We start from the raw sequence: 13,175 nt of genomic DNA on the forward strand, positions 1-13,175 counted from the left end.
AACCAAAGTCACGTCCAATTGCAAACATTCATGCCAAAATGTTTGTTTGCATAAGCATTTGGGGAATGGCAGGTTTTCATATCAAACACTCATATTTGAATTTTCTGTTCATCTATTTAAAAGCTACATGTATCCAATCAGGAACAGAAAGAATACTAACTGATTTAGTGGATCAATTATGGTCCTCAAAAATCTGAAACAAAAATTGTTCATCAAACTAGTTGGCAAATACTTACGAATACAAATGAAGTCATACATACAAAAAGAAATCAAGATTGGTTCACATACAGGGAAAAGAGCCACAGCAGTGGAAGCTGGAAACATAAGTCCCTTAGTCAAGTTGAAAATCCCAGCCTAAATTCAGTGAATAATTTCTTTGCAATAAAAAGTTTGACCAACTCTACTGAGGAATAATTTGTCCATATCTAACTACTATCAAATTCTTTCTTTTGGTCCTCACCCAAATTCCATTGCATTCTGTGAAAAGACACCCACTGATTTCCATAGGTTGTGTATCAAACCCTTTCTTAGGGATTGGTTATACTTTTAAAGGAAAATATATGTAATATAAGTCCAATCAATCATGGAGATGGTGTGGTTTTTAATATCCCATTATGTGAAATATTTTGAATTTGTTCTGGTAAAATAAATCTTGTGTGTGTTCTGTCTGATTTAGTTTACTGGAGGTCTTCAAAGAGAAAGACACTACTAGTTTACCTTACAACATTTTGGCAACCCGGAAAAAAAAGAGAATAAATATAGTGGAAATTTAGGATTTAAAAAAAGAGAATAAAGTGTAGAATGTCTCATTGCAGCGGCATATTACCATGCAGTATGCTCAGTATTGGCTCACCACTCAGTAGTAGGACCTTGGGAACCATAAAATAGAGGTTATTGCCAGCCAGTGGGTGTGTATGTAAGGGAGGATTCTCATTTCCAAAGCTTTAGTTAGCAAAATGCCTGAGGGTGGAAGGAAGAAGGAAAAAGCACTTTCCTCCTACCCTGAAGCCCCAAGATAAATACACACCAAAAAAGTGCTTGAGACGTTTTTTCTTCTCCAAATCTTCTGGGGTTGGCAGGGGACCTTTCTGGGTGCCTGACTTAAATATTACAGCACAGCAGCAATTGCCAAGTGCACTCTGTACTGGGTGGGACGGAATTTTTCATTTCATCCATCATTTATGACTTACTGCAGTGATTCCATGAAGGCAGTGGGTGTTAAAAAGAGAGAGGGAGAAACCTTTTCTTGAAAGTTTTTCTGAATGTGCTAAGGCTACATGTTGCAGGCCTACTGAACCTTTGGACACTCTATGCCACTGATTTAATTTTCATTGCACTGAGAGAGAGAGAGCAAAACCATTTGTCTTATGTTTTCTACCTTCTTTGTACCATATCTCCTGTCTTGCTATCAGCTGAATGCTTCTGAACAAAACTTGGGATAACCTATAGGTGTCGGGACTGTGTCTTCCTCTGTTTGTACAGCACCTAGAACAGTGGGCCCCCAGTCTTGACTGAGGATACAGGACAATATAGAGAATTGGTAATAATATACTAGACAATAAATATGGGTTGCGGAGGGGTATACCACCCCATACAATTTTAGTCATGAGTGAAGTTGGTGGATCCTCGTGCTAAGACCTGCCTTATAATATAATACATATATATAAAAGAAGTTAACCAATTTTGATTGTATAATTTTTTTAGAATTTGATTCTAAACTGGCAAGATACAATCTGAGTGGGTGTTCTGTGCATTACACTTCCCCTGGGAGAGTACACTTCATGTATTTCCATTGGCTGTCAGTTAAAATCAAACAGTTAGTTTATGTACGTCTATGTGTGTATTATATGGGGGGTGGGTGGGGGGGGTTGTGTGTTTGTGTTTATACACAGAGAGATAAAATCACTATACTGTTCTATTTTGTCATGTTTGAAACCATGTAGAGCCAGGAATATTTGTATGCAGAGGGAGATGTGATCAGTATAATGTTATTTAAGAAAAAAAGCATCTTGGGTCAAATTCATTCCTAATTGAAGTAATTGGAGTTACACTAGGAATGAATTTGACTCATTGACTATTGACTTTTGTAGAAATCAAATTGTCATGCTGTTAACCCCTGGAAGTCATATTTAGCAAAGAGAGGATTAAGCTGAGCAAATAATTGATTTTTGGTTCGCTGGCTGAATCAAAATATTGAAAAAAAATTTGTTTTGGTTCAACCACACTCTTTTGTTCAACGCAAGACATTTTGTTTCTTTTTTAAATTTTTTAACACGTTGTAAAAAATTAAATTTAGGCAAATTTCAAAATGAAACGTTCGTTGTTTTAAAATTAAAAATTGGAATGTTTCATTTTAACAATAACAAAACAAAATGGTTAGACTGTTCCAAAATTTTTATTTTAAATTTCCAGACGAACTGTTTGGCAAATTTGAACTGAATTCAAAATTAATTTCAGTTGACCTGAAACTGTTTCTCCCCCCGCCCCCCAAATAACATGAATTAGAAACATTTTGCCCAGTTCTAACTCTAGCTCATTTTGAATAGACATTGTCTCATTGCTGCAGGAAGTCTGCAGCAGGTGAGGTACCATTTCAATCACTAATTTTGGATATCCAAAAAGGGCCCATTCTGGAACTCATGTTCTAAGAAGACAATGCAATACTCCTACAATAACCTACTGAGGGAAAGTGCACATAAAGTTCTGAAGTGTCTCACCGTTCTCCACTAAAGCCTGGCAGGCACATACATCTCAACTCGCCTTTGAGCTCAGTACAGTTGCCATAGTTGTAACAAGTGAGATTTCTCTTCTCATTCCCACAGACGGAAAAAGGTAGCCTGGTGCGTCTAGATGAATAAGAGGCAACAGCAGCAATTAATATCTTTTTGTTTCAGGTAAAATCTAATTTTCCCTCATTCATTTATTTAACACTATATTAAAATGCTAGTCTGTTTCAGTTGTACGTGTTTAGGTTTTCTGTTTTACAGAAATGTGCCTATCAGCTTCAGTGGCTCCTGGGGTAAGGTACTATTCAATGTGAGTAGGGGTGGCACAATCTGGCTGTAAATCAGCACACAGCTGTGAATCTGTAGAAGGATGAATGCATGTAGACAGACATCTTCTAAGGCAGGGGTCTCAAACATGCGGCCTGTGGGGTTCTTTTGTGCAGCCCGCCAAGCTCCCCATGCCCCCACGCCCCTCTGCCTACCCTGTGGCACCGCAAGCCCCGCACCGCTCCTTGAAGCAGCTGGAACTATGTCCCTGCAGCCCCGGGCGGGGGGAGGGAGTAGAGGGCTCCGTGCTCTCGCTTCCAGGCACTGCCCCCCACAGCTCCCATTGGCCGGGAACGGGGAACTGCGGCCAATGGGAATTTTGGGGGCAGTATGTGGAAGAGCAAGAGCAGCACATGGCGCCGTTCCCCGCACCCCCCCAGGACTCCGGCTGCTTCCTGGAGCGGAGTGGGGTCAGGGCAGGCAGGCAGGGAGCTTGCCCTGGCCACGGTACGCGGTGCTGCCACCCTGGAGCCACTCTAGGTAAGTAGCGCCGGGCCGGAGCCTGCACCCCAACCCCTTGTCTGGAGCCCCCTGCCACATCCCACACCCTCCCTCACCCCAACTCCCTGCCCTGAGCCCCCTGCCACACCCTGCACCCCAACCCCCTGCTGCACCCCCTCACCCCTCCTGCACTCCAAATCCCAATTCCCTACCCTGAGCCCCCATCACACCCCGCACCCCTCCTACACCCCCTGAGGGCAGGGAAGGGGCAGAGTTGGGGTGAGGACTTCGGGGAAGGGGTTGGAATGGGGGCAGGGAAGGGGTGGGAAGAGGCGGGGCAGGGGCGGGGCCTCATGGAAGGGGTGGAGTGGGGGCAGGGCTGGGGGCAGCAAGGGGTGGGTGTCAGTGATGCGGCCCTCAGGCCAATGCACTAGTCCTCATGCGGCCCTCGTGGTCATTTCAGTTTGAGACCCCTGTTCTAAGGTCTGCACAGTTTTCTTGCAGGTAGCAATGCTCCAGACCTGAATGCATCTATACAGCAGCATACTTATTACCTTTGCTGCTGCGTGAAATTCAGTTACTAAAGGGGGTGTTTACAAAGGAAAGAAAGCAATAACTGAAGTGTGATACCAAGCAACAGTGAACCTTAAAAACTTAATTTCACATTAATTCAACTGGCTTTCTCAAGCTCCAGTAATACCGATTTAATAATTCACTCTGAGGCAAACAATGGGCCAAATCCTTCCTTTAGGTAAGTGTCTTGGAGCTATTTGGTAGCAATATAGTTTAGCAGTTTATCTGAAAGAGTCTGTATATAGGACATAGTACGTTAAATGCAAAAACAAAATTTGGTAATAGCTCGAAATATATTGTTTTCAAGTTTGTCTTAGTTTTAAATGAAATTAGAGGGCCAGATCCTCAGCTGGTGTACATCAGTGTAAATCCATTGAAGACAGTGGACTATAATTCCTTATGGTCCAGTGTCTGTATCAATTAAGAACAAAAGGGACCCTGTATTTTATTTGTCTTCAAGTTTATTGGACTAATCCTGCAAGTCCTTACTCAGGCAAAACTCCCATTGCAGTCAGTTTCTGTCATCTCAAGGAGCCATGAATGGGGCTGAAATAAAGCCATTGCTGGTCTCCTCATTACATTTCAATTCTGGATGGTGGAAGTTCTGTGAGGAAAGCAATTTCCTATTATTTTGGCCCCATAAATGGCTTCCAGAGACAGTAAAAGAGCCTTTTCAGCAAACAAACAAAATGAAATTTTGCAAAGTGTCTATGTGGATTAGGAGCCAAAGTTCCTTTTACTTTGGCACTTAAGTCCCTAAGTCACTTGGATGCTTTTGAAAATTTTACCCAAAAACAAATGCAAAATCTGTGTTATTTGGATTTACCCAAATAAAACACTATGTACACATTATATTGGGGATCCAACAGAATACAAGATCTGCACAATTTCCCTACATTCCTTTGAAATGTGAATGTCTGTGGGGTAATAATTCTGCAGGGAAAACCTAAGTCATGGTCTACACTTAAATTTAGGTTGACATAACTATGGTGCTCAGAGGTATGAACAGTTCCCACTCCTGAGTGTTGTAGCTGTGCCTACGTAATTGCTGGTGTAGATTCGGCTCGAAGCATTCTGCTGTTGACCTAGTTACCGCCACTCAGGGAGGTGGAGTACCTACAGTGACAGAAAAACCCTTTCTTAGCTGTAGGAAGCGTCTACACTCTGGCACTACAATGGAACAGCTACTGTGCCATGGCTATACTGCCATGTGTAGGACCCGTTGTGTAAGTGTGCCCTAAGTATTAATGTAGGATTGATGTAGGGGTTGATCTTTTCTCAATTTAATTTAAACAACTTGAAAAACATCTGAGAGGTGAGGTCTGATGGCAGAAGTTTCTTTAGCTTCTGAAGCTTTCTTATTTATAATACCTGCAAAATTTTCCAGTGAAGTTACCAGCACACAGGCAGGAATAAGTGTTAACTCCATCTATGCAAGTTGCCCCATTTGCACACAGGTGACCACGGCAGTTGTCTAGGTCCTCTTCACAGTTTACCCCAGTATAACCAGGGTCACAACTGCACTCGTAGGATGCGATTCTATCCAAGCAGTTTCCATGAATGCAAGGGTTTGAAAAGCATTCATCAATGTTGGTTTCACACTGCATGCCAGTCCATCCCTTGGGACACGTACAACGATAGTAACTATATAAATCTTCACATATCCCATCATGCAAACAGGGATCAGAGCTGCAGGCATCCAATTGCAAACAGCCAGTAACAACAGAATTTGCAGATATTTTGAGAAATTGTTCTTCTTGAGGTTTTTTAGTGTGGCCATCATAATTTTCAATGTACGAGAGATAAATGCCGCTGATTTCTATAGTGCTCATGCATCCCCTTAGGCCATCCAGATTGTCAAAAGCTTTGTCGGCAACATAAATATCTATTTCTTCTCTTAGGAAGTTGAGGCTTCCTGTGGCGACTGTACTAGTTGCAGTGTCTTTTTTATCATCTATATCAATGTGCCATCTAGACGACTGGGATAAGGGTTCTGTCATAGAGAGAATCACTTGGTGCCATTTCCCATCATTCACGGGCTGTGAACTAGCTAAGGTCAGCACATAAAAGCTGTTGCCACTTTGCAGCTGAAACACTAGCTTGGTGTTCTGAATGCTAATGGTAATGAACTCTGGCTCCTTCTCAGCATACAGCAGTATCACATCAGCATCCCTAGTCCGAAAGCCAAATACGATATTGGTGAGGTCTCTCCTTATCTTCCCATTGGTTCTGTAAAATATTGCACTGCTTCTGCCGCTAAACACTGCATTGGCAACACCTGTGCAAAGATAATAATGTCCATTGAGAAAGCAGGCCAGTTTTAGATTGATACCCGTGCAACATTTTCCCTACTCCACTGTGCCAGGCTGCCTGCCTCTTGTAATTTAAATCTTTCCACTTCTTTCCATGAAGCATGCAAATTCTAACCAGTGTCAATATTACACCTCTTGGCCTCTCATTTTAAAAAATAAGAGTCTGATGCCAATCCCTGTCTCCACTGAAATCAGTGAGCTACGCTGATTTTCATCAGCTGAGGATCTAGCCCTAAATGTTGTAAACCTCTGGGGCATCCTAAGTGTTTGTGTCTAAACTCTCACTGTCTCTTAGGCTGCAAGCTCTTTGGGAACTGTGACCCTGATTCTGATCTCATGTATGGCTGTGCAAATCAGGAGAAACTCCATGGAAGGCAGAAGAGATACGCTAGTGTAAAACGAATGTATGTGAGATCAGAATCAAGGCCGATTTCTTTGTCTTGTGCCACACTTAACAAATAAACAATAACAAAGGCCCAATCCTCAGCTGGTGAAAATCAGCATAATTCTACTGAAATCGATGGAGCTAGGATGATTTACACCAGCTGTTGAGCTGGGGAAATAACTTTGTAAAATTTTGTCAAATTCAGGCTGAATAGAACTATAGTGGCTGGTGTTAATTTATGTGCTGTTTTTTCCAAGATGGTAAATAGGTATATTAGCCAATGGTAGGAATTACAAAAAATGTCTAATAATTAGTTTATGTGTTGATGATACAGTAGTTGCCTGAATTTACAATCTTTGTAAACCCCCATTAGCTCCAGAACTGCAGAAAAAATAGAAACCCTCCCACTTCCATTTCTCTCCCTTGTGAAATAGTATCTTTAGGGTTTTTTACCAATTTAGCATGATTATGATTATATAAAGCAACAACTTTTGATCCGGATTCACTGTCACAAATCAGGAATAATTCCACTAAAGTCAGTGGAGTTACAACCAGTGTAAAACTAATGTAAGGAGATTCAGGCCCATGATGTTGACGTTCCCTCAGTTACACAGTGGCATATTTCCACTGACTTCAGTGATGCTGCACTGATGGAACTTGGAGGGGAATATAGCCCTAACTGCGCAGGGCTGTGAGCCAAGTTTAGTGAACAGAAATATGTCCATTTTTAGGGCCTGATAATCTGATCTCTTTACACATATATTTGACATTTTTCATTGGCATTTTGTCCATTTCAATAGACAAAACTAGTCAGAGTTTAAATGTGCATTCCCGGCTTTTTCAGGATATGTCCTATTATATAGGGGGAGGGGAGAGAGAAAGAAATGTCTCCTAATCATGCTTCAGTTCAAATCTGTATTGGTGTTAGGGTTTGTGAGAGCTGTGGTGGTCGGATAAAGCAGATTACTAGGATATCTGAGGGCATTCTTTCCCAATCTCGGCAAATTTTGATCGCAATAACCCTTGGGATTACCAATAAGGGATTACTAATGGGAAACCTCACAAGAGCAGAATCTGCCCTTTACTTTACAATAAATACTAGAAAATCAGTTTATTTGAAATAGTTTGGGAATGGAGATATGGACACTAAGCACTGTGAATGATCAGATTGCCTTATGACTGTGTACTCTAAATGCTAAGGCAATGGCTGTGCCACTATGTCTCTTGGCATACCAACTCTTGTGCCTCATAAAATGGGAAAGTGAATAGAAACAGTTTCCCCAGCATAATTTATGGCATCTAGGAAACATCAGTGTTTGTAATGTATGTATTGTCAAAATTTACTTCTGTTCTCAGAGAACCAACTAAGGTTTTTTTAATCAAAAACTTAAAACACTCTTGTGTGGACATTATTAAGCACTTGGCAATGACTAGGTGACTGGTGTGCTGTTACTCCTCTTTGTGACACTGATCATAATTGTCTTTCTCTTACCTTGTGCCCCCCACATTTGCTTATTGTACCTACCCATTGTGTCTCATCATAGACCTACATTGCAAGCTTTTGGGGGCAGGATCTGAAATTATTATATATGTGTATAGCACCTATCACAGCTGGACCCCAGTTGCTAATTGGGGCATCTAGGTGTCCAACCCACACTTGCCCTGAAGGGGTTAATGGAGGCCAGATGGACCTATTAACTTATTAGGCTGAAGGCTGAGTGGAAAGCCCTAGTTAGGGGAAGTTCACCTGTTCAGGAACAGGCAGGGCTTCTATAAAGCCAGGGAGCTGACAGCAGGAAGGCAGTTGTGGGGAGGTAGTCTGCAGTCACTCCCTGGCAGAAGGGAGGTGTGTTTGGGGGCTATAGATACAAGTAGCTCACAGTTGTTCACTGGGAGGAGAGAGTAGAGAGGCTGGCAAACCCCAAAGGGGGGGGGAGGATAGCGCCAGAGTAAGAAGCAGCCCAGGGAGGAAGCAGCAAAGTTGGGGACTGAACAGACCTTGGCTGCATGTTGTAGGGTCCCTGGGCTGGAACCTGGAGTAGAGGACAGGCCAGGGTTCCCCTACCAGCCACTGGGGAAGTGGCACTGGTGGACAGTGAATTGGAAGACTGTGTGGGTCCCAGTGGGAGTGACAGAGACTTGAAGGACTATACCCCGGAAGATTGGAATGCTGAGTGACCCAGCCAAAGGGCCGAGTCACGAAGTAGATACTGCAGTTCCTGGAGGAAGAGAGAGTTCTGCAGACCAGAGAGAGAGATGGAATGATGGCGTGCAACCGCTAGGAGGGGCGTTGACCTTGCGAACTAATCCCCAGAGTGGCCAGAAGGAAGCGCCACCCTAGCGGTGAGTGGAGGCCCTCGTTACACACTTCAGTACTAATAATAAACAATAACAACAAACCAATTCAGTTCTATTGTCTGTGAGTTTAGGGGCATATTATTATGTCTGTCTACATAGAAGTTTGGATACTAATGCATGGAAACAAAGAGATAATTAAAGATACATAACATATCTGTCTCCCAGGAGTTTATGAACGTCCATTATGGCAACCCCCTGCCATTGCCACACAAAAGAGCACTGAGATCTAATGTTAAAGACTGCTAAAGATGTAGATTGCCTTGATCTTAGCAAAAGGAAACAGTGCAATTACTTCCCATCAGTATGTTTATACTCCACTATAATCAGCTAAAATAGTTGATAAGATATCACCTATTTGAATGTTATCATCAAAGAGAATGTGTAATATGTTGATTTAGGTTATAAATATAACTATGTATTTTAAAATATAAATGTGTTTTAATACTCACTCTAACTGACCCCTTTTTCCTGGCTCAACAACAACCTGCATCATATGGATCTATTTGCAGGTTGCTCCATTTCCTGTATGCTAGAAACCTTTTGCTGACCAACTCTTCTGTTCCTAGGAGTCAGCTATTCTAACTGCTTCCATTGCACTTTGTGTACATTAATCCTGCTTCACAGCATCATGGAAGTATTTTTTGGGAAAAAAGGATGCTTTTGGAAAATACCATAACAAAATCATAGCATGTTTTTTAAATTCCACTCGATTTCAAGAGAGGGGAAATAGAAAGTGATATCCAACACATTGGTTAATGTTCTTATGATAAGTAGTGGTCATTAATTTTCAAATGTACAAGCTTCTTGGAACTCTCATGCTCTTTATTAAGATACCAGTTGAAATGACTATCTTTCAAATACATTGCTGGTGTTAGGATGCTTAAGATAGCTTTTAAAGATGCTTCACTTTAAGAAAATGGAATAAAGCAGTGTGCAGGAGTCTGTCATCTGGCATGTCTTTCCGGAGGAGGGAGAACATTTTAAGATTAATCCTCTTATCTCCCTGCAGTGATGGAACAAAGTGGTCTATTTTATAAACATGCCAAGTAGATGCATTGATTAACTGAAGAGTAAAGCCCCTGCAGGCAATATCATTGGAATCCTCACTCCATTGCTTTCAAAATGGGAGGGTAATTTAAAAAAAGAGGCCCAAGATTAAATGGATCTTAATTTGTGATCAGGGACAGGTGACGGCTTAAACTTGAATTTTACTATCCCATTATTCCATTCATAATACTTCTAATAGCAGTGATCAAGATTCTATTATTTATTATTATTATTATCATTATTAACAAACAAAATTCATCTGGGCCGTATGAGAATTGGAATGCTTGATTTAATGGAAAAGTTCATGAAAATCAACATTATCTGAAGTTGTTTCAGTTCCCCAAAGGTCATAGGAATGATAGAAATGTACCTACATTCAAATCCTTGGCGTACCAGCTGGCACTGTGCTTCATGAGGACAAGGGCTGAGTTCACACCACTTAACTTCCTCGCATGCTTTCCCTGCTGTGTTTGGGGGGCATGTGCAAGTGAAGTCGTCCCAGATAGAATAGCAAATGCCACCATTGTGGCAAGGGTTGGACTAAACGGAAAGAGTAGAGACAATCAAAGTGTTAGCAAGTGGCAGTGGATTCACACACAAGGGAAGGCAGGATTGCTTGGCAGAGAACAGAATTGTGTTTACTTTGGATTGAAAACTATAAAACCTTACAGGTTCCATGCATGGATAGCAAGTTTGGTAAATGGTTATCCTTACCTCACCTTTCAGAACCCTCGTATATTTTGCTGCTGATGCCCACAATTTTCAGCACTATTTAGCAAAATCTGCTCTCACCAGCATGTTTATATGTTTAATTAAGATGTCATTACTGTCACATATTGCATGGGAACACTAATGGGTGAAAAGAGGAGTCCTGGCTCTAAACATGGAAACATGCTTTAAGAAATGGCATCCTTACCTTGCAAAGATTGTCACCAGTACAACCCTGGGTCACGCTTATCAGTGTTCGGTTGATGACAGGATACAGTGATGTAGTAGTGGGGAAGAATTCCAGTTGTTGGTTATTCAGTCTTAAATCTTGGATACAGCCTTTAAAATACCCACCATTTATATCAGTTTCTTGTTTGTCTGGGAGTCCTCCAATATAGATAATATCCCTACTTTGGACTGTTAGTATTGGGGTAGAAATGTAGCCTAGCTGTTGAGATGACTGGAACAATTCAGCCTTATTTGGCTCTATTTTTAATGATATTAAGTAAAAATTTCCATCACTCACAGTCCATGTGCTGAACAATTTGGTGGAATTTGAGGCTAACATGACTAGTTTCCCATCTTCCAACCAGATCCTTATATACAGAGATGTACTGTTCCTCACAGCTAGTAACAAGCCAGAAGACTTCCGTGTTCGGACAAACATTGATATAGTCATGTTTTCGTTCTGACTACCATCAACAAAAAAAGCAGCATACCCCGAGGAGTCCTCACGTCCAAATCGGCCTGGCATGTACTCTTGAAATGAGGGGAGAAAGAGAGAAAATAAAATAGTTTAAGACTAATTGACTAATGGAGGTAGCACAATGGTCAAACATCTACCACTGATAAAAAGAGGCACCTGCAAGTGTTTAAGGACAAAATAAGGATTTGATTCTGGTCTGAGTGGCTTCAATGGCAAAATTCTCATTGGCTTCAATGGGGGCAGGGTTAGGCTTTATTTTGGTGCTGTAGGGTATATTATTACACCACATTCTTTTCCTTTTGCAGCCTCTGTACATCTTGTGAGGATGTGTATCCAAATGGTTTCTCAGGGAAGACTGCAGCACAGTTATTTGTATTGGTCATGAGAAGGGTGTATTTTGAGCCCAACCTAGCTGTTACCATCCCCTAAAGTCCCAGGGTACAATCCTGGCCCCATTGAAGTTAATGGAAGTTTTGCGATTGACTTCAGCGGGGGTAGGACTTCACCCCAAGACCATATGCACTACTGCTGGCATAGGGAAGTGTAACTTACACCTTCCCATTCCAAGTGGACCCCTATGTACCATTAGGGATTTATCCTCAGAGAGGACAGGAAGTGTTTCCCCTACATATACTCTCTAAACATTCCCATCAAAGAACATGGACAATGTTAAATCAGGACTAGGTCTCCAAACAAAGAGGCTGATAAGAGCATATGCTGATTTAGCACATGCTCTTATTTTCTATTCAGTTTCTACACATCACCATCCACTCTGGAGCTGTGATAGCCCTCTATTCCCTTGGCAGATTACACCTATGCTGATCTGCATCAGCCTAGATCCATCAGTGAATCTTGCTCCCAAACTGTCATTTCTATATATGATCAGTCTCTGCCAACACGTGACACTGCTGTGCCACCAGGGTAGGCAAAGGATCTAGAATTCAAGACACGTTTTTAAAATTTTGTTTTTATCAGTTAAGATGATTAAACCAGAACTCCTCTCTCTCTCTCTGTCTGTCTCTATTTTCCATAATGAAGCAAAGATTTTTAATTACAAACCAAAACTGTCTCCCAAACCATTGTAATGAAAACTACTTATTTTGATGCATCAGCTTTTTGAACCAGTATTTCTACTCGTTTTACATTTTAAGTTTCAAAATCTTGTTCTCCATATTATAGTCTTTCTGCCTAAACACTTTCAAGAGCTATTTTTTTTAGTATGTCAAATGCATAAAAAGTGTCAACGTGGTTTAAACAAAGAAATCACTCCTGTAACTAAACAGTCAGAGTCCTCTTTTGTGCAGTAAAACTCCTGGACTGGGACCTCATATGTCAAGTTTCTGCCTGCAGCACTACTTTTTTTTATGACTTGGTTATAAAACCCATGAAAATAGGTGATTGATTGTGGAAACCCTAACAGTCCTTTAACAACCATGGTGTTAGTATGTGCCACAGTAATATTATTTAGTAAGGGGAATAAATCCCTGACTTGTTCCTGAATAGACAATTTCATAAATAACTACGTATGAAATATTTTAATTTTATGAAAGAGATTATCTACGTTTCTTTCTTTATCTGCTTGTTAAAACCAT

The 13,175-nt window shown here is 41.3% G+C and overlaps 1 protein-coding gene across 1 annotated transcript in view; it reads right to left on the bottom strand.

Moving 5' to 3' along the window:
• Positions 1–13,175, bottom strand: part of CRB1 (crumbs cell polarity complex component 1) — a 170,450-nt gene that overhangs the window by 42,145 nt on the left and 115,130 nt on the right. The window contains exons 7-10 of the mRNA XM_065554408.1: positions 11,086–11,636; positions 10,544–10,709; positions 5,439–6,345; positions 2,718–2,846 (exon numbers count right to left, since the gene is read on the bottom strand). Coding sequence (XP_065410480.1) covers positions 2,718–2,846; positions 5,439–6,345; positions 10,544–10,709; positions 11,086–11,636 — 1,753 coding nt within the window. The remainder of the gene's footprint in view (positions 1–2,717; positions 2,847–5,438; positions 6,346–10,543; positions 10,710–11,085; positions 11,637–13,175) is intronic.

The sequence above is a fragment of the Chrysemys picta genome, chromosome 8, assembly GCF_011386835.1.
Source record: "Chrysemys picta bellii isolate R12L10 chromosome 8, ASM1138683v2, whole genome shotgun sequence".
In the NCBI taxonomy this organism is placed as follows: domain Eukaryota; kingdom Metazoa; phylum Chordata; order Testudines; family Emydidae; genus Chrysemys; species Chrysemys picta.